At 42.6% G+C, this 20,325-nt stretch overlaps 1 protein-coding gene across 1 annotated transcript in view; it reads left to right on the forward strand.

Annotated features, from left to right (window-relative positions):
• Positions 1-7,451: 7,451 nt before the first annotated feature.
• The window catches only part of LOC139561620 (disks large homolog 4-like), a 178,719-nt gene continuing 165,845 nt past the window's right edge, over positions 7,452-20,325 (forward strand). The window contains exon 1 of the mRNA XM_071378840.1: positions 7,452-8,203. Coding sequence (XP_071234941.1) covers positions 8,174-8,203 — 30 coding nt within the window. The 5' untranslated portion in view covers positions 7,452-8,173. The remainder of the gene's footprint in view (positions 8,204-20,325) is intronic.

A 20,325-nucleotide genomic window follows, 5' to 3' on the forward strand; every position in this document is an offset into this window, starting at 1 on the left:
TCTCTCTCCTCTCTCCTCCAGTTATATGAGCTGTGTTGTTAGTGTATATTCTCTCTCTCCTCTCTCCTCCAGTTCTATGAGCTGTATTGTTAGTGTATATTCTCTCTCTCCTCCAGTTATATGAGCTGTGTTGTTAGTGTATATTCTCTCTCTCCTCTCTCCTCCAGTTATATGAGCTGTGTTGTTAGTGTATATTCTCTCTCTCCTCCAGTTCTATGAGCTGTATTGTTAGTGTATATTCTCTCTCTCCTCCAGTTATATGAGATGTGTTGTTAGTGTATATTCTCTCTCTCCTCCAGTTATATGAGCTGTATTGTTAGTGTATATTCTCTCTCTCCTCCAGTTATATGAGCTGTGTTGTTAGTGTATATTCTCTCTCTCCTCCAGTTATATGAGCTGTATTGTTAGTGTATATTCTCTCTCTCCTCCAGTTATATGAGCTGTGTTGTTAGTGTATATTCTCTCTCTCCACCAGTTATATGAGCTGTGTTGTTAGTGTATATTCTCTCTCTCCACCAGTTCTATGAGCTGTGTTGTTAGTGTATATTCTCTCTCTCCTCCAGTTATATGAGCTGTGTTGTTAGTGTATATTCTCTCTCTCCTCCAGTTATATGAGCTGTGTTGTTAGTGTATATTCTCTCTCTCCTCCAGTTATATGAGCTGTATTGTTAGTGTATATTCTCTCTCTCCTCCAGTTCTATGAGCTGTGTTGTTAGTGTATATTCTCTCTCTCCTCCAGTTATATGAGCTGTATTGTTAGTGTATATTCTCTCTCTCCTCCATTTATATGAGCTGTATTGTTAGTGTATATTCTCTCTCTCCTCCAGTTATATGAGCTGTGTTGTTAGTGTATATTCTCTCTCTCCTCCAGTTATATGAGCTGTATTGTTAGTGTATATTCTCTCTCTCCTCCAGTTCTATGAGCTGTGTTGTTAGTGTATATTCTCTCTCTCCTCCAGTTATATGAGCTGTATTGTTAGTGTATATTCTCTCTCTCCTCCAGTTATATGAGCTGTATTGTTAGTGTATATTCTCTCTCTCCTCCAGTTCCATGAGCTGTGTTGTTAGTGTATATTCTCTCTCTCCTCCAGTTATATGAGCTGTATTGTTAGTGTATATTCTCTCTCTCCTCCAGTTATATGAGCTGTATTGTTAGTGTATATTCTCTCTCTCCTCCAGTTATATGAGCTGTGTTGTTAGTGTATATTCTCTCTCTCCTCCAGTTATATGAGCTGTATTGTTAGTGTATATTCTCTCTCTCCTCCAATTATATGAGCTGTATTGTTAGTGTATATTCTCTCTCTCCTCCAGTTATATGAGCTGTGTTGTTAGTGTATATTCTCTCTCTCCTCCAGTTCTATGAGCTGTGTTGTTAGTGTATATTCTCTCTCTCCTCCAGTTCTATGAGCTGTGTTGTTAGTGTATATTCTCTCTCTCCTCCAGTTATATGAGCTGTGTTGTTAGTGTATATTCTCTCTCTCCTCTCTCCACCAGTTCTATGAGCTGTGTTGTTAGTGTATATTCTCTCTCTCCTCCAGTTATATGAGCTGTGTTGTTAGTGTATATTCTCTCTCTCCTCCAGTTATATGAGCTGTGTTGTTAGTGTATATTCTCTCTCTCCACCAGTTCTATGAGCTGTGTTGTTAGTGTATATTCTCTCTCTCCACCAGTTCTATGAGCTGTGTTGTTAGTGTATATTCTCTCTCTCCACCAGTTATATGAGCTGTGTTGTTAGTGTATATTCTCTCTCTCCTCCAGTTATATGAGCTGTATTGTTAGTGTATATTCTCTCTCTCCTCCAGTTATATGAGCTGTGTTGTTAGTGTATATTCTCTCTCTCCTCCAGTTATATGAGCTGTGTTGTTAGTGTATATTCTCTCTCTCCTCTCTCCTCCAGTTCTATGAGCTGTGTTGTTAGTGTATATTCTCTCTCTCCTCCAGTTATATGAGCTGTGTTGTTAGTGTATATTCTCTCTCTCCTCCAGTTATATGAGCTGTGTTGTTAGTGTATATTCTCTCTCTCCTCCAGTTATATGAGCTGTGTTGTTAGTGTATATTCTCTCTCTCCACCAGTTATATGAGCTGTGTTGTTAGTGTATATTCTCTCTCTCCTCCAATTATATGAGCTGTGTTGTTAGTGTATATTCTCTCTCTCCACCAGTTCTATGAGCTGTGTTGTTAGTGTATATTCTCTCTCTCCTCCAGTTATATGAGCTGTATTGTTAGTGTATATTCTCTCTCTCCTCCAGTTATATGAGCTGTGTTGTTATTGTATATTCTCTCTCTCCTCCAGTTATATGAGCTGTGTTGTTAGTGTATATTCTCTCTCTCCTCCAGTTATATGAGCTGTGTTGTTAGTGTATATTCTCTCTCTCCTCTCTCCTCCAGTTATATGAGCTGTGTTGTTAGTGTATATTCTCTCTCTCCTCTCTCCTCCAGTTCTATGAGCTGTATTGTTAGTGTATATTCTCTCTCTCCTCCAGTTATATGAGCTGTGTTGTTAGTGTATATTCTCTCTCTCCTCTCTCCTCCAGTTATATGAGCTGTGTTGTTAGTGTATATTCTCTCTCTCCTCCAGTTCTATGAGCTGTATTGTTAGTGTATATTCTCTCTCTCCTCCAGTTATATGAGATGTGTTGTTAGTGTATATTCTCTCTCTCCTCCAGTTATATGAGCTGTATTGTTAGTGTATATTCTCTCTCTCCTCCAGTTATATGAGCTGTGTTGTTAGTGTATATTCTCTCTCTCCTCCAGTTATATGAGCTGTATTGTTAGTGTATATTCTCTCTCTCCTCCAGTTATATGAGCTGTGTTGTTAGTGTATATTCTCTCTCTCCACCAGTTATATGAGCTGTGTTGTTAGTGTATATTCTCTCTCTCCACCAGTTCTATGAGCTGTGTTGTTAGTGTATATTCTCTCTCTCCTCCAGTTATATGAGCTGTGTTGTTAGTGTATATTCTCTCTCTCCTCCAGTTATATGAGCTGTGTTGTTAGTGTATATTCTCTCTCTCCTCCAGTTATATGAGCTGTATTGTTAGTGTATATTCTCTCTCTCCTCCAGTTCTATGAGCTGTATTGTTAGTGTATATTCTCTCTCTCCTCCAGTTATATGAGCTGTGTTGTTAGTGTATATTCTCTCTCTCCTCCAGTTATATGAGCTGTGTTGTTAGTGTATATTCTCTCTCTGCTCCAGTTATATGAGCTGTATTGTTAGTGTATATTCTCTCTCTCCTCCATTTATATGAGCTGTATTGTTAGTGTATATTCTCTCTCTCCTCCAGTTATATGAGCTGTGTTGTTAGTGTATATTCTCTCTCTCCTCCAGTTATATGAGCTGTATTGTTAGTGTATATTCTCTCTCTCCTCCAGTTCTATGAGCTGTGTTGTTAGTGTATATTCTCTCCTCCAGTTATATGAGCTGTATTGTTAGTGTATATTCTCTCTCTCCTCCAGTTATATGAGCTGTATTGTTAGTGTATATTCTCTCTCTCCTCCAGTTCTATGAGCTGTGTTGTTAGTGTATATTCTCTCTCTCCTCCAGTTATATGAGCTGTATTGTTAGTGTATATTCTCTCTCTCCTCCAGTTATATGAGCTGTGTTGTTAGTGTATATTCTCTCTCTCCTCTCTCCTCCAGTTCTATGAGCTGTGTTGTTAGTGTATATTCTCTCTCTCCTCCAGTTATATGAGCTGTGTTGTTAGTGTATATTCTCTCCTCTCTCCTCCAGTTCTATGAGCTGTGTTGTTAGTGTATATTCTCTCTCTCCTCCAGTTATATGAGCTGTGTTGTTAGTGTATATTCTCTCTCTCCACCAGTTCTATGAGCTGTGTTGTTAGTGTATATTCTCTCTCTCCTCCAGTTATATGAGCTGTGTTGTTAGTGTATATTCTCTCTCTCCACCAGTTCTATGAGCTGTGTTGTTAGTGTATATTCTCTCTCTCCTCCAGTTATATGAGCTGTGTTGTTAGTGTATATTCTCTCTCTCCTCCAGTTCTATGAGCTGTGTTGTTAGTGTATATTCTCTCTCTCCACCAGTTATATGAGCTGTGTTGTTAGTGTATATTCTCTCTCTCCTCCAGTTATATGAGCTGTGTTGTTAGTGTATATTCTCTCTCTCCAACAGTTCTATGAGCTGTGTTGTTAGTGTATATTCTCTCTCTCCTCCAGTTATATGAGCTGTGTTGTTAGTGTATATTCTCTCTCTCCTCCAGTTCTATGAGCTGTGTTGTTAGTGTATATTCTCTCTCTCCTCCAGTTATATGAGCTGTGTTGTTAGTGTATATTCTCTCTCTCCACCAGTTATATGAGCTGTGTTGTTAGTGTATATTCTCTCTCTCCACCAGTTCTATGAGCTGTATTGTTAGTGTATATTCTCTCTCTCCACCAGTTATATGAGCTGTGTTGTTAGTGTATATTCTCTCTCTCCACCAGTTATATGAGCTGTGTTGTTAGTGTATATTCTCTCTCTCCACCAGTTATATGAGCTGTGTTGTTAGTGTATATTCTCTCTCTCCTCCAGTTATATGAGCTGTGTTGTTAGTGTATATTCTCTCTCTCCTCCAGTTCTATGAGCTGTGTTGTTAGTGTATATTCTCTCTCTCCTCCAGCTCTATGAGCTGTGTTGTTAGTGTATATTCTCTCTCTCCTCCAGTTATATGAGCTGTGTTGTTAGTGTATATTCTCTCTCTCCTCTCTCCACCAGTTCTATGAGCTGTGTTGTTAGTGTATATTCTCTCTCTCCTCCAGTTATATGAGCTGTGTTGTTAGTGTATATTCTCTCTCTCCTCCAGTTATATGAGCTGTGTTGTTAGTGTATATTCTCTCTCTCCACCAGTTCTATGAGCTGTGTTGTTAGTGTATATTCTCTCTCTCCACCAGTTCTATGAGCTGTGTTGTTAGTGTATATTCTCTCTCTCCACCAGTTATATGAGCTGTGTTGTTAGTGTATATTCTCTCTCTCCTCTCTCCACCAGTTATATGAGCTGTGTTGTTAGTGTATATTCTCTCTCTCCCACAGTTCTATGAGCTGTGTTGTTAGTGTATATTCTCTCTCTCCTCTCTCCACGAGTTATATGAGCTGTGTTGTTAGTGTATATTCTCTCTCTCCTCCAGTTATATGAGCTGTGTTGTTAGTGTATATTCTCTCTCTCCACCAGTTATATGAGCTGTGTTGTTAGTGTATATTCTCTCTCTCCACCAGTTCTATGAGCTGTATTGTTAGTGTATATTCTCTCTCTCCACCAGTTATATGAGCTGTGTTGTTAGTGTATATTCTCTCTCTCCACCAGTTATATGAGCTGTGTTGTTAGTGTATATTCTCTCTCTCCTCCAGTTATATGAGCTGTGTTGTTAGTGTATATTCTCTCTCTCCACCAGTTATATGAGCTGTGTTGTTAGTGTATATTCTCTCTCTCCTCCAGTTATATGAGCTGTGTTGTTAGTGTATATTCTCTCTCTCCTCCAGTTCTATGAGCTGTGTTGTTAGTGTATATTCTCTCTCTCCTCCAGCTCTATGAGCTGTGTTGTTAGTGTATATTCTCTCTCTCCTCCAGTTATATGAGCTGTGTTGTTAGTGTATATTCTCTCTCTCCTCTCTCCTCCAGTTCTATGAGCTGTGTTGTTAGTGTATATTCTCTCTCTCCTCCAGTTCTATGAGCTGTGTTGTTAGTGTATATTCTCTCTCTCCACCAGTTATATGAGCTGTGTTGTTAGTGTATATTCTCTCTCTCCTCTCTCCACCAGTTATATGAGCTGTGTTGTTAGTGTATATTCTCTCTCTCCACCAGTTCTATGAGCTGTGTTGTTAGTGTATATTCTCTCTCTCCTCCAGTTATATGAGCTGTGTTGTTAGTGTATATTCTCTCTCTCCACCAGTTCTATGAGCTGTGTTGTTAGTGTATATTCTCTCTCTCCACCAGTTATATGAGCTGTGTTGTTAGTGTATATTCTCTCTCTCCTCCAGTTATATGAGCTGTGTTGTTAGTGTATATTCTCTCTCTCCTCCAGTTCTATGAGCTGTGTTGTTAGTGTATATTCTCTCTCTCCTCCAGTTCTATGAGCTGTGTTGTTAGTGTATATTCTCTCTCTCCACCAGTTCTATGAGCTGTGTTGTTAGTGTATATTCTCTCTCTCCACCAGTTATATGAGCTGTGTTGTTAGTGTATATTCTCTCTCTCCAGATATCCAGGAGTTCTATGAGCTGACAGTGTTTAAGAACCAGAACAGCGACCAGCCGAACACACCTGGACACACACACACACACACACACACACACACACACACACACACACACACACACACACACACACACACACACACACACACACACACACACACCCACACACACACACACCCCCCCCCCCCCCCCCCCTGGACAGGTAGGACAAACACTCACACCACTGCAAACACACACACCCACAGTCTTGTACAGCTAATCTTGTGGGGACACACGATTTAGTCCCATTCAAAATCCTATTTTCCCTCACCCCTAACCCTAACCCATACTCTTACCATAACCTTACCCCTAACCTTACCACTAACCTTACCCCTAACCTTAACCCTAACCTTTTCCCTCACCCCTAACCCTAACCCATACTCTTACCATAACCTTACCCCTAACCTTACCACTAACCTTACCACTAACCTTACCCCTAACCTTTTCCCTAACCCCTAACCCTAACCCATACTCCTACCATAACCTTACCCCTAACCTTAACCCTAACCTTTTCCCTCACCCCTAACCCTAACCCTAACCCTAATTATAACCTTAAGTCTGAGCTGAACTCTAACCCTAAACCCCCTAGAAATAGAAATTGACCTTATGGGGAATAACAAAATGTCCACAGTTGGTTAACATGTTTTGTTTGTTTACTATTCTTGTGGAGACTTCTGGTCCTCACAAGTATAGTTAAACACATACAGACACACAGACACACAGACACACAGACACACACACATACACACACACACACACACAGACACACATACACACACACACACACACAGACACACACAGACACATACAGACACACACAGACACACTCACACAGACACACACAGACACACATACACAGACACACAGACAAAGACACACACAGACACACACACAGACACACACACAGACACTTGGCTACTTGCCTGCACCGATCCACATGGCAACACCCCTCACTGTCTCCTAGCAACAGCTGCACTATCACTGGGGTAACAGCTGCATAATGTTGTGGCAACAGGACCCCAACCCCCAACTGCTCTCATCTCCCTCCATCTTCTCTCTCTCTCTCTTTCATTCCTCCTCTCCTCCTCCTATCCCTTGCTATTTGTCATGCAATCAAGTGGCTAGTGAGTCAGAAAGGACTCTCTCTCTCTCTCTCTCTCTCTCTCTCTCTCTCTCTCTCTCTCTCTCTCTCTCTCTCTCTCTCTCTCTCTCTCTCTCTCTCTCTCTCTCTCTCTATCCCTTCCTCTCTCTCCCCCTCTCTCTCTCTCATTTCCCATCTCTCTCTCCCATCTCTCCTTTCTCTCTCTTTCTGTTCTCTCTTTCTCATTTCCTTGCTTCTCTCCCATTCTCTACCTCCTATTTCCATTCCTTCCTCTGCTCTTACCTCTCTCCATCTCTCTCCCTCTCTCCTTCGTAGTGGAGTGATAGCATCATCCCCTCTCTCTTCCTTTCATTCCCCTTCTACTATCTCTTCTCTCCTATTTTATACCTCTCTCTTTCTATCCTCTCCTCCGCTATCCCTCTCTCTTCCTTTCATTTCCCTTCTACTATCTCTTCTCTCCTATTTTATACCTCTCTCTTTCTATCCTCTCCTCCGCTATCCCGCTCTCTTCTATTTCCTACCTAAGCCCTCCACATTCAAAATACTGACTCACCTACCCACATCTCTCTCTCTCTCTCTGTCTGTCTCTCTCCCTGTCTCCCCCCTCCCCTCTCTCTCTCTCTTATTAAAATCTGATCCCCCATCCTCTTTCTCTCCCCCTCCTTTCTCTCTATTTATCTCTCTCTCTGTCTGGTATTGGATCTCAGTCTATCTGAGAGACTGAAGGGTTGAGGAGGAGGAGGAGAGGAGAAAGGGAAGAAGGGATAGACAGGCAGGCGGACGGACGGAGAGGGGTAGAAGAGGGGGAGGGTGAGGGGTGGAGGAGAGGAGAAAGGAGAGACCTGTCTGTGTGGCAATGGACTGTCTCTGTATCGTCACCACGAAGGTAAGACACTTGTCTGTCTGTGTGTGTGTCTGTCTGTGTGCGTGTGTCCCCGTGTGTGTGTGTGTGTGAGAGACACGTGCGTTTGTGTCAGACAGAGGGAAAGGCGTGTGTGTGTGTATATGAGGGAGATGCGTTCGTGTTATTGTGATGTATGAAAGGCATGTGTGTGTGTTTGAGAGACTGTGTCCCATTGCATATCCCTGTGTTTGTGGTGGCCAACATTTCATCTGTAGTAGTTGGAAGCCACTGCTGTGGCAAAGACCAACTGTGATTTTTGTGTTTCTCCAGTTATTCAACTATCAGTTCTCGTCCTAATTCTGTAAGATTTCCATACATTTTCTATGAGCTATATTTGCGTTGGCCTTTCTTTGAGTCAGCCTAGCTTTGAGTCAGCCTAGCTTTGAGTCAGCCTAGCTTTGAGTCAGCCTTTCTTTGAGTTAGCCTAGCTTTGAGTCAGCCTTTCTTTGAGTCAGCCTAGCTTTGAGTCAGCCTAGCTTTGAGTTAGCCTAGCTTTGAGTCAGCCTAGCTTTGAGTTAGCCTAGCTTTGAGTTAGCCTAGCTTTGAGTCAGCCTAGCTTTGAGTCAGCCTAGCTTTGAGTTAGCCTAGCTTTGAGTCAGCCTAGCTTTGAGTCAGCCTAGCTTTGAGTTAGCCTAGCTTTGAGTCATCCTAGCTTTGAGTCAGCCTAGCTTTGAGTTAGCCTAGCTTTGAGTCAGCCTAGCTTTGAGTTAGCCTAGCTTTGAGTCAGCCTTTCTTTGAGTCAGCCTAGCTTTGAGTCAGCCTAGCTTTGAGTCAGCCTAGCTTTGAGTCAGCCTAGCTTTGAGTCAGCCTAGCTTTGAGTCAGCCTAGCTTTGAGTCAGCCTAGCTTTGAGTCAGTCTAGCTTTGAGTGTCTCTGTCTAGAATATTTGCTCTTCTGAGGAGGATACTAAGAAGCAAGCTAGATCTACTCAGGCTTTTATAAAGCTAGCCAGCTTCAGTTAGCTTCACATTCCAGCTCAGGCTTTTATAAAGCTAGCCAGCTTCAGTTAGCTTCACATTCCAGCTCAGGCTTTTATAAAGCTAGCCAGCTTCAGTTAGCTTCACATTCCAGCTCAGGCTTTTATAAAGCTAGCCAGCTTCAGTTAGTTTCACATTCCAGCTCAGGCTTTTATGAAGCTAGCCAGCTTCAGTTAGCTTCACATTCCAGCTCAGGCTTTTATAAAGCTAGCCAGCTTCAGTTATCTTCACATTCCATCTCAGGCTTTTATAAAGCTAGCCAGCTTCAGTTAGCTTCACATTCCAGCTCAGGCTTTTATAAAGGTAGCCAGCTTCAGTTAGCTTCACATTCCAGCTCAGGCTTTTATGAAGCTAGCCAGCTTCAGTTAGCTTCACATTCCAGCTCAGGCTTTTATGAAGCTAGCCAGCTTCAGTTAGCTTCACATTCCAGCTCAGGCTTTTATAAAGCTAGCCAGCTTCAGTTAGCTTCACATTCCAGCTCAGGCTTTTATAAAGCTAGCCAGCTTCAGTTAGCTTCACATTCCAGCTCAGGCTTTTATAAAGCTAGCCAGCTTCAGTTAGCTTCACATTCCAGCTCAGGCTTTTATAAAGCTAGCCAGCTTCAGTTAGCTTCACATTCCAGCTCAGGCTTTTATAAAGCTAGCCAGCTTCAGTTAGCTTCACATTCCAGCTCAGGCTTTTATAAAGCTAGCCAGCTTCAGTTAGCTTCACATTCCAGCTCAGGCTTTTATAAAGCTAGCCAGCTTCAGTTATCTTCACATTCCATCTCAGGCTTTTATAAAGCTAGCCAGCTTCAGTTAGCTTCACATTCCAGCTCAGGCTTTTATAAAGGTAGCCAGCTTCAGTTAGCTTCACATTCCAGCTCAGGCTTTTATGAAGCTAGCCAGCTTCAGTTAGCTTCACATTCCAGCTCAGGCTTTTATGAAGCTAGCCAGCTTCAGTTAGCTTCATATTCCAGCTCAGGCTTTTATAAAGCTAGCCAGCTTCAGTTAGCTTCACATTCCAGCTCAGGCTTTTATAAAGCTAGCCAGCTTCAGTTAGCTTCACATTCCAGCTCAGGCTTTTATAAAGCTAGCCAGCTTCAGTTAGCTTCACATTCCAGCTCAGGCTTTTATAAAGCTAGCCAGCTTCAGTTAGCTTCACATTCCAGCTCAGGCTTTTATAAAGCTAGCCAGCTTCAGTTAGCTTCACATTCCAGCTCAGGCTTTTATAAAGCTAGCCAGCTTCAGTTAGCTTCACATTCCAGCTCAGGCTTTTATAAAGCTAGCCAGCTTCAGTTAGCTTCACATTCAAGCTCAGGCTTGACAGACAGGCTCTTTACAGACAGGCTCTTTACAGACAGGCTCTTTACAGACAGGCTCTTGACAGACAGACTCTTGACAGACAGGCTCTTGACAGACAGGCTCTTGACAGACAGGCTCTTGACAGACAGGCTCTTGACAGACAGGCTCTTTACAGACAGGCTCTTTACAGACAGGCTCTTGACAGACAGGCTCTTGACAGACAGGCTCTTGACAGACAGGCTCTTGACAGACAGGCTCTTGACAGACAGGCTCTTTACAGACAGGCTCTTGACAGACAGACTCTTGACAGACAGGCTCTTGACAGACAGGCAAACTAGCCTCTTGAGTTCTTTAGATCACGACAGAGCCTGTCTGTAGTTCTTTAGACCACAACAGAGCCTGTCTGTAGTTCTTTAGATCACGACAGAGCCTGTCTGTAGTTCTTTAGACCACGACAGAGCCTGTCTGTAGTTCTTTAGACCACGACAGAGCCTGTCTGTAGGTCTTTAGACCACGACAGAGCCTGTCTGTAGTTCTTTAGACCACGACAGAGCCTGTCTGTAGTTCTTTAGACCACGACACAGCCTGTCTGTAGTTCTTTAGACCATGACAGAGCCTGTCTGTAGTTCTTTAGACCATGACAGAGCCTGTCTGTAGTTCTTTAGACCACGACAGAGCCTGTCTGTAGTTCTTTAGACCACGACAGAGCCTGTCTGTAGTTCTTTAGACCATGTCAGAGCCTGTCTGTAGTTCTTTAGACCATGACAGAGCCTGTCTGTAGTTCTTTAGACCGTGACAGAGCCTGTCTGTAGTTCTTTAGACCATGACAGAGCCTGTCTGTAGTTCTTTAGACCACGACAGAGCCTGTCTGTAGTTCTTTAGACCATGACAGAGCCTGTCTGTAGTTCTTTAGACCATGTCAGAGCCTGTCTGTAGTTCTTTAGACCATGACAGAGCCTGTCTGTAGTTCTTTAGACCACGACAGAACCTGTCTGTAGTTCTTTAGACCACGACAGAGCCTGTCTGTAGTTCTTTAGACCATGTCAGAGCCTGTCTGTAGTTCTTTAGACCATGACAGAGCCTGTCTGTAGTTCTTTAGACCATGTAGCACCTCACTTGACTGACATGTGAAAGATCCTGGCACCCAAGTTTTTATATTTTCCGATCACTGATAATTACAAACCATACTCTGATCAGAATCCTATCCAGGAAATTGCCCGTCTCCGTTCGGGTACACGTCACCGACTCAGCACACCTCTTACTTTTAACAATGTTTTGAAGCTATATAGTGTTTGTTTAATTTTAATTTGTTTACAAACATTGGATAAATTATATTCTTCAAGAATCAATAGGTAGATACAGTATCATTAATTTATAAGTAATTTTTTTTATTTAACAACTGCTGATTGGCCTTTTAAGTCATACAACAGTTAAACTGTTCAAGACGTTTTAAATGCGTTCTGTCATTACTAAATGTATTCTGTGATTACTAAATGCGTTCTGTCATTACTAAATGCGTTCTGTCATTACTAAATGCATTCTGTTATTACTAAATGTATTCTGTTATTACTAAATGCATTCTGTCATTACTAAATATATTCTGTTATTACTAAATAAATTCTGTCATTACTAAATGCATTCTGTTATTACTAAATGCGTTCTGTGATTACTAAATGCATTATGCCATTACTAAATGCATTATGTCATTACTAAATGCATTATGTCATTACTAAATGCATTCTGTCATTACTAAATGCATTATGTCATTACTAAATGCATTCTGTGATTACTAAATGCGTTCTGTGATTACTAAATGCATTCTGTGATTACTAAATGCATTCTGTGATTACTAAATGCATTCTGTTATTACTAAATGCATTCTGTCAGTACTAAATGCATTCTGTCATTACTAAATGCATTCTGTGATTACTAAATGCAATATGCCATTACTAAATGCATTCTGTCATTACTAAATTCGTTCTGTGATTACTAAATGGATTCTGTGATTACTAAATGCATTCTGTGATTACTAAATGCATTCTGTCATTACTAAATGCATTCTGTCATTACTAAATACATTCTGTCATTACTAAATGCAATATGCCATTACTAAATGCATTCTGTCATTACTAAATGTGTTCTGTGATTACTAAATGCGTTCTGTTATTACTAAATGTGTTCTGTGATTACTAAATGCGTTCTGTTATTACTAAATGCGTTCTGTGATTACTAAATGCATTCTGTCATTACTAAATGCATTCTGTCATTACTAAATGCATTCTGTGATTACTAAATGCATTCTGTGATTACTAAATGCATTCTGTGATTACTAAATGCATTCTGTGATTACTAAATGCATTCTGTGATTACTAAATGCATTCTTTCATTACTAAATGCGTTCTGTGATTACTAAATGCATTCTGTGATTACTAAATGCGTTCTGTGATTACTAAATGCATTCTGACTTTATTGAATTTATTGAATTGAAATTGAAAATTTAATTGAGAGGGAGGCAGACATGGATCTCAAGAGAAGACAGGCTATGTGCACATTGCCCACAAAATCAGGTGGAAACTGAGCTGCACTTCCTAACCTCCTGCCAAAATGTATGACCATATTAGAGACACATATTTCCCTCAGATTACACAGATCCAGAAAGAATTTGAAAACAAATCCAATTTTGATAAACTCCCATATCTACTGGGTGAAATACCACAGTGTGCCATCACAGCAGCAAGATGTGTGACCTGTTGCCACAAGAAAAGGGCAACCAGTGAAGAACAAACACCATTGTAAATACAACCCATATTTATGTTTATTTATTTTCCCTTTTGTACTTTAACTATTTGTACATTGTTACAACACTGTATATAGACATAATATGACATTTGAAATGTCTTTATTCTTTTGGAACTTTTGTGAGTGTAAAGTTTACTGTTAACTTTTAAATATGTTTATTGTCTACTTCACTTGCTTTGGCAATGTTAACATGTGTTTCCCACGACAATAAAGCCCTTAGATTGAAATGAGAGAGATAGTGATGAAGGAGAGCATATTGAAATAATTCTACTTCAGACACTGAGAGTTAAAAATAGATATAGCTAGTGCTATATTTGGGCTCCAACTCTGTCTTAAGTTGTGCTCTCTCTCTCACACACTCACCCGCACGTCTTAAATAAAACAGTTACGTAAGTATTCAGACCCTTTTCTGTGAGACTCTAAATTGATCTCAGGTGCATCCTGTTTCCATTGATCATCCTTGAGATGTTTCTACAACTTGATTGGAGTCCACCTGTGGTAAATTCAATTGATTGGACATGATTTGGAAAGGCCCACAGTTGACAGTGTCATGTTTCAGGAGAAGACCCAGACGCAGACAGTGTTGAAGTAACAACAGTGTATTACTAGAACAGGGGGCAAGCAAAATGACAGGTCAAGGGCAGGCAGAGGTCAGTAATCCAGATCAGAGTCCATAAGGTACAGAACGGCAGGCAGTCTCAGGTCAGGCGGAGGTCAATAATCCAGGGTGGTGTGACAAGGTACAGAACGACAGGCAGGCTCAGGGTCAGGGCAGGGTCAGGGTCAGGCTCAGGCTCAGGGTCAGGGCAGGCAGAATGGTCAAAACCGGGAAAACAAGAAAACAAGAACTATAGAAAAGACGGGGGAGGAAAACGCTGGTGGCTTGACGAACAAAACGAACTGGCAACAGACAGAGAACACAGGTATAAATACACAGGGGATAATGAGGGGAGACACCTGGTGGGGGGTGAAGACAAGCACAAACACGTGAAACAGATCAGGGTGTGACAGTCAGAGCGAAAACCAAGCCATGAGGTCAAAGGAATTGTCCGTAGAGCTCCGAGACAGGATTGAGTCGAGGCACAGGTCCAGGGAAGGGTACCAAGAACCCGATGGTCACTCTGACAGAGCTCCAGAGTTCCTCTGTGGAGATGGGAGAACCTTCCAGAAGGACAACCATCTCTGCATCCACCAATCAGGCCTTTATGGTAGAGTAGCCAGATGGAAGCCACTCCTCAGTAAAAGGCACATGGCAGCCTCTACTACCCATACCACTACTACCCATACCTCTACTACCCATACCTCTACTACCCATACCACTACTACCCATACCTCTTCTACCCATACCTCTACTACCCATACCTCTACTACCCATACCTCTACTACCCATACCATTACTACCATACCTTTACTACCCATACCTCTACTACCCATACCACTACTACCCATACCACTACTACCCATACCTCTACTACCCATACCACTACTACCCATACCTCTACTACCCATACCACTACTACCCATACCTCTACTACCCATACCTCTACTACCCATACCACTACTACCCATACCACTACTACCCATACCTCTTCTACCCATACCTCTTCTACCCATACCTCTACTACCTATACCTCTACTACCATACCACTACTACCCATACCTCTACTACCCATACCTCTTCTACCCATACCTCTACTACCCATACCTCTACTACCCATACCTCTACTACCCATACCACTACTACCCATACAACTACTACCCATACCTCTACTACCCATACCACTACTACCCATACCTCTACTACCCATACCACTACTACCCATACCTCTACTACCCATACCTCTACTACCCATACCACTACTACCCATACCACTACTACCCATACCTCTTCTACCCATACCTCTTCTACCCATACCTCTACTACCTATACCTCTACTACCATACCACTACTACCCATACCTCTACTACCCATACCTCTTCTACCCATACCTCTACTACCCATACCTCTACTACCCATACCTCTACTACCCATACCACTACTACCCATACAACTACTACCCATACCTCTACTACCATACCACTACTACCCATACCTCTACTACCCATAACACTACTACCCATACCTCTACTACCCATACCTCTACTACCCATACCTCTACTACCCATACTTCTACTACCATACCTCTTCTACCCATACCTCTACTACCCATACCTCTACTACCCATACCTCTACTACCCATACCACTACTACCCATACCTCTACTACCCATACCTCTACTACCCATACCACTACTACCATACCTTTACTACCCATACCTCTACTACCCATACCACTACTACCCATACCACTACTACCCATACCTCTACTACCCATACCACTACTACCCATACCTCTACTACCCATACCACTACTACCCATACCTCTACTACCCATACCTCTACTACCCATACCACTACTACCCATACCACTACTACCCATACCTCTTCTACCCATACCTCTTCTACCCATACCTCTACTACCTATACCTCTACTACCATACCACTACTACCCATACCTCTACTACCCATACCTCTTCTACCCATACCTCTACTACCCATACCTCTACTACCCATACCTCTACTACCCATACCACTACTACCCATACAACTACTACCCATACCTCTACTACCATACCACTACTACCCATACCTCTACTACCCATAACACTACTACCCATACCTCTACTACCCATACCTCTACTACCCATACCTCTACTACCCATACCACTACTACCCATACCAATACTACCCATACCACTACTACCATACCTCTACTGCCCATACCTCTACTACCCATACCTCTACTACCCATACCACTACTACCCATACCTCTACTACCCATACCTCTACTACCCATACCACTACTACCCATACCTCTACTACCCATACCTCTACTACCCATACCACTACTACCCATACCACTACTACCCATACCACTTCTACCCATACCTCTACTACCCATACCTCTACTACCCATACTTCTACTACCATACCTCTTCTACCCATACCTCTACTACCCATACCTCTACTACCCATACCTCTACTACCCATACCACTACTACCCATACCTCTACTACCCATACCTCTACTACCCATACCACTACTACCCATACCACTACTACCCATACCTCTACTACCCATACCACTACTACCCATACCTCTACTACCCATACCTCTACTACCCATACCTCTACTACCCATACCACTACTACCCATACCTCTACTACCCATACCTCTACTACCCATACCACTACTACCCATACCACTTCTACCCATACCTCTTCTACCCATACCTCTTCTACCCATACCTCTACTACCCATACCTCTACTACCCATACCTCTACTACCCATACCACTTCTACCCATACCTCTACTACCCATACCTCTACTACCCATACCTCTACTACCCATACCTCTTCTACCCATACCTCTACTACCCATACCACTACTACCCATACCACTACTACCCATACCACTACTACCCATACCTCTACTACCCATACCTCTACTACCCATACCTCTACTACCCATACCTCTACTACCCATACCTCTTCTACCCATACCTCTACTACCCATACCACTACTACCCATACCACTACTACCCATACCTCTACTACCCATACCTCTACGATTATGGAATGACAATCACAACAGTAATAGTAAGTAAGTTACTGTTTACTATGTAGATGTTGTTATCCAGAGTTTGGCCGTTGCTCCTTCGCCCATGGGTATTTATTGTTTTTCCTCTGAGTTTAATAAAATAACATTTGGAATAAATGTATTAATTACTGTGTATAATGAATCTCTTGGTGAGGAATATTTATCACAGTAAAGGAGAAAGTGCATCTCTGTTTCTACCTCCCCTGTCGTGCAGTGACCACATACACGCTCCTCTTTTTATGTCTTCTGGTTTCTATTTGCCAATCGGTGGTCCCTCAGCCTGTACTTGGTAAGGATCTGTCTCTGCTCCGTATCTCTGACAGAGTAGAGATAATCAGCCAGGTGGTCACTCAGCCTGTACTTGGTAAGGATCTGTCGCTGCTTCGTATCTCTGACAGAGTAGAGATAACCAGCCAGGTGGTCACTCAGCCTGTACTTGGTAAGGATCTGTCTCTGCTCCGTATCTCTGACAGAGTAGAGATAATCAGCCAGGTGGTCACTCAGCCTGTACTTGGTAAGGATCTGTCTCTGCTTCGTATCTCTGACAGAGTAGAGATAATCAGCCAGGTGGTCACTCAGCCTGTACTTGGTAAGGATCTGTCTCTGCTTCGTGTCTCTGACAGAGTAGAGATAATCAGCCAGGTGGTCACTCAGCCTGTACTTGGTAAGGATCTGTCTCTGCTTCGTATCGCTGACAGAGTAGAGATAATCAGCCAGGTGGTCACTCAGCCTGTACTTGGTAAGGATCTGTCTCTGCTTCGTATCTCTGACAGAGTAGAGATAATCAGCCAGGTGGTCACTCAGCCTGTACTTGGTAAGGATCTGTCTCTGCTTCGTATCGCTGACAGAGTAGAGATAATCAGCCAGGTGGTCACTCAGCCTGTACTTGGTAAGGATCTGTCTCTGCTTCGTGTCTCTGACAGAGTAGAGATAATCAGCCAGGTGGTCACTCAGCCTGTACTTGGTAAGGATCTGTCTCTGCTTTGTGTCTCTGACAGAGTAGAGATGTAATCATTCTATTTTTCTGTTTAGGGCCAGATAGGAATTTAGTCCGTTTTGGGATTTTGTTTCGTTTTTCCAATGTTGTAAATGAAATCTCTCTACCTTTCTCAATTAAATGTGCTTTATTGGCATGATGTAACAATGTAGTTATTGTTAAAGCTGACCTTGGAGATGTACAATATGAACATAATTAATACTAATAATAATATTGTCAACGGGACAACAGTAATAACAATAACCAAGGGTCAGAATAACCATTGAACAATAACAATATAGAGCACAGGTTGATTGGTCTGTCAGACACTGTCCCTCATCTTATGGCTGGAAGCAATGAGGTGCGCTGCCAACCCACAGCTCTCAGCAGCCTCCCCCAACAGGACTGGTAGCCTATCCTCATCAGAGAGGTCTATGAAACCTTGAATAAGAGTTTCACATTTTGGGAAATGACACTCTCTAAATGTTTTATATTTTTTTACATTTTGTCAGGAAATGCAGCTCTGTCTCAGGTTCTGCTGTGGTGCAGTGGTTGCACAGCCTTTCCTCTACAGGGAGACAGGTTTTCCTGTGTCTACCCTTCTCAATGGCAAGGCTGTGCTCACTGAGCCTGTACTCTGTCAAGGTTTCTCCAAGGTTTTGATCAGTAACCATGGTGAAATAGTTTGCCACAGTGTACTGTTGATGTAGGGCCAGATAGCACTGCATTTTGCTTTGTGCTTGTGTTTCCCAAAAAGTAATGTAGTTTTGTTTTGACTGTGTTGTAAATTGGTTTATTCTGATTGATTGGATGTTCTGGTCCTGAGGCTTCAGTGTGTTAGTAGAACAGGTTAGTGAACTCAGGACCAGCTGGATGAGGGGACTGAGGCTTCAGTGTGTTAGTAGAACAGGTTAGTGATCTCAGCCCCAGGACCAGCTGGATGAGGAGACTGAGGCTTCAGTGTGTTAGTAGAACAGGTCCTTGATCTCAATCCCAGGACCAGCTGGATGAGGGGACTGAGGCTTCGGTGTGTTAGTAGAACAGGTTTGTGAACTCAGCCCCAGGACCAGCTGGATGAGTGGACTGAGGCTTCTGTGTGTTAGTAGAACAGGTTAGTGAACTCAGCCCCAGGACCAGCTGGATGAGGGGACTGAGGCTTCAGTGTGTTGGTAGAACAGGTTAGTGAACTCAGCCCCAGGACCAGCTGGATGAGGGGACTGAGGCTTCAGTGTGTTAGTAGAACAGGTTTGTGAACTCAGCCCCAGGACCAGCTGGATGAGGGGACTGAGGCTTCAGTGTGTTAGTAGAACAGGTTAGTGAACTCAGCCCCAGGACCAGCTGGATGAGGGGACTGAGGCTTCAGTGTGTTAGTAGAACAGGTTAGTGAACCCAGCCCCAGGACCAGCTGGATGAGGGGACTCTTTTCATTGCTCAGCTGTATGAGAGGAAGTCATTGTATTTTAGAGGTTTCCAAAACTGAATTGCTCTGTTTTGAGTTTATATTACCAGTGGATATTGATCTAATTCATGCATTGTTTGTAGTTTTCCTCTGGTTTCAATGGGGTGTTTGTCCCATTAGGTGAAATCTTGTTTTGCACATCTCGCTGACACCTCTCTCTCTGTCTCTCTCTCTCTATTTACCCCTCTCTCTCTCTCTCTCTCTCTCTCTCTCTCTCTCTCTCTCTCTCTCTATTTACCCCTCTCTCTCTCTCTCTCTCTCTGTCTCTCTCTCTCTCTCTCTCTCTCTCTCTCTCTCTCTCTCTCTCTCTCTCTCTCTCTCTCATCTATTTACCTCTCTCCCTCTCTCTTTCACTCTCTCTCCCCCCTCTCTCTCTCTCTCCCCTCTCTCTCTCTACTGTTGCCATATTAGCAGTATATACAGTATGTTATAATTATGTGTGGGGTGTTGGGCTGCTCCTCCTCCAGCTGCTAACAGGTTCATCCACAAGACTGTCCACTCCTACACACACACATTGGGGTCAGATTGAAACTCTGGGGGAGATGTGGAGGCTGAGCTAGTGAGTTTTAGATGCCAGACTAACACACAGCAGGAATCCTCACTTCTGCACTGTGAATGCTAATGCTAATATCTATGCCGATATAGATGGGATGCTAACCTTAGGAAGCGAACTATTGGAAGGTAACTGTAGGAAACTAACAGTAGCGGAAGAAGCTAACTGTAGCAAGCTGTAACTTTAGCTCTGCATGCTAACTCCTCTCTATTGGGAGTTGGTGGGCAATAGTGTAGCTGTGAATGCTAACTATGTTATGAGATGCTAATCAGCTGAAAAAACGCTAACCATATTATGAGCTGATAACTGTAGCTATTGATGCTAACTTTAGTTGTCATTGCTAACTATACGTTGGCTAG

The sequence above is a fragment of the Salvelinus alpinus genome, chromosome 31, assembly GCF_045679555.1.
Source record: "Salvelinus alpinus chromosome 31, SLU_Salpinus.1, whole genome shotgun sequence".
Classification (NCBI taxonomy): Eukaryota; Metazoa; Chordata; class Actinopteri; order Salmoniformes; family Salmonidae; genus Salvelinus; species Salvelinus alpinus.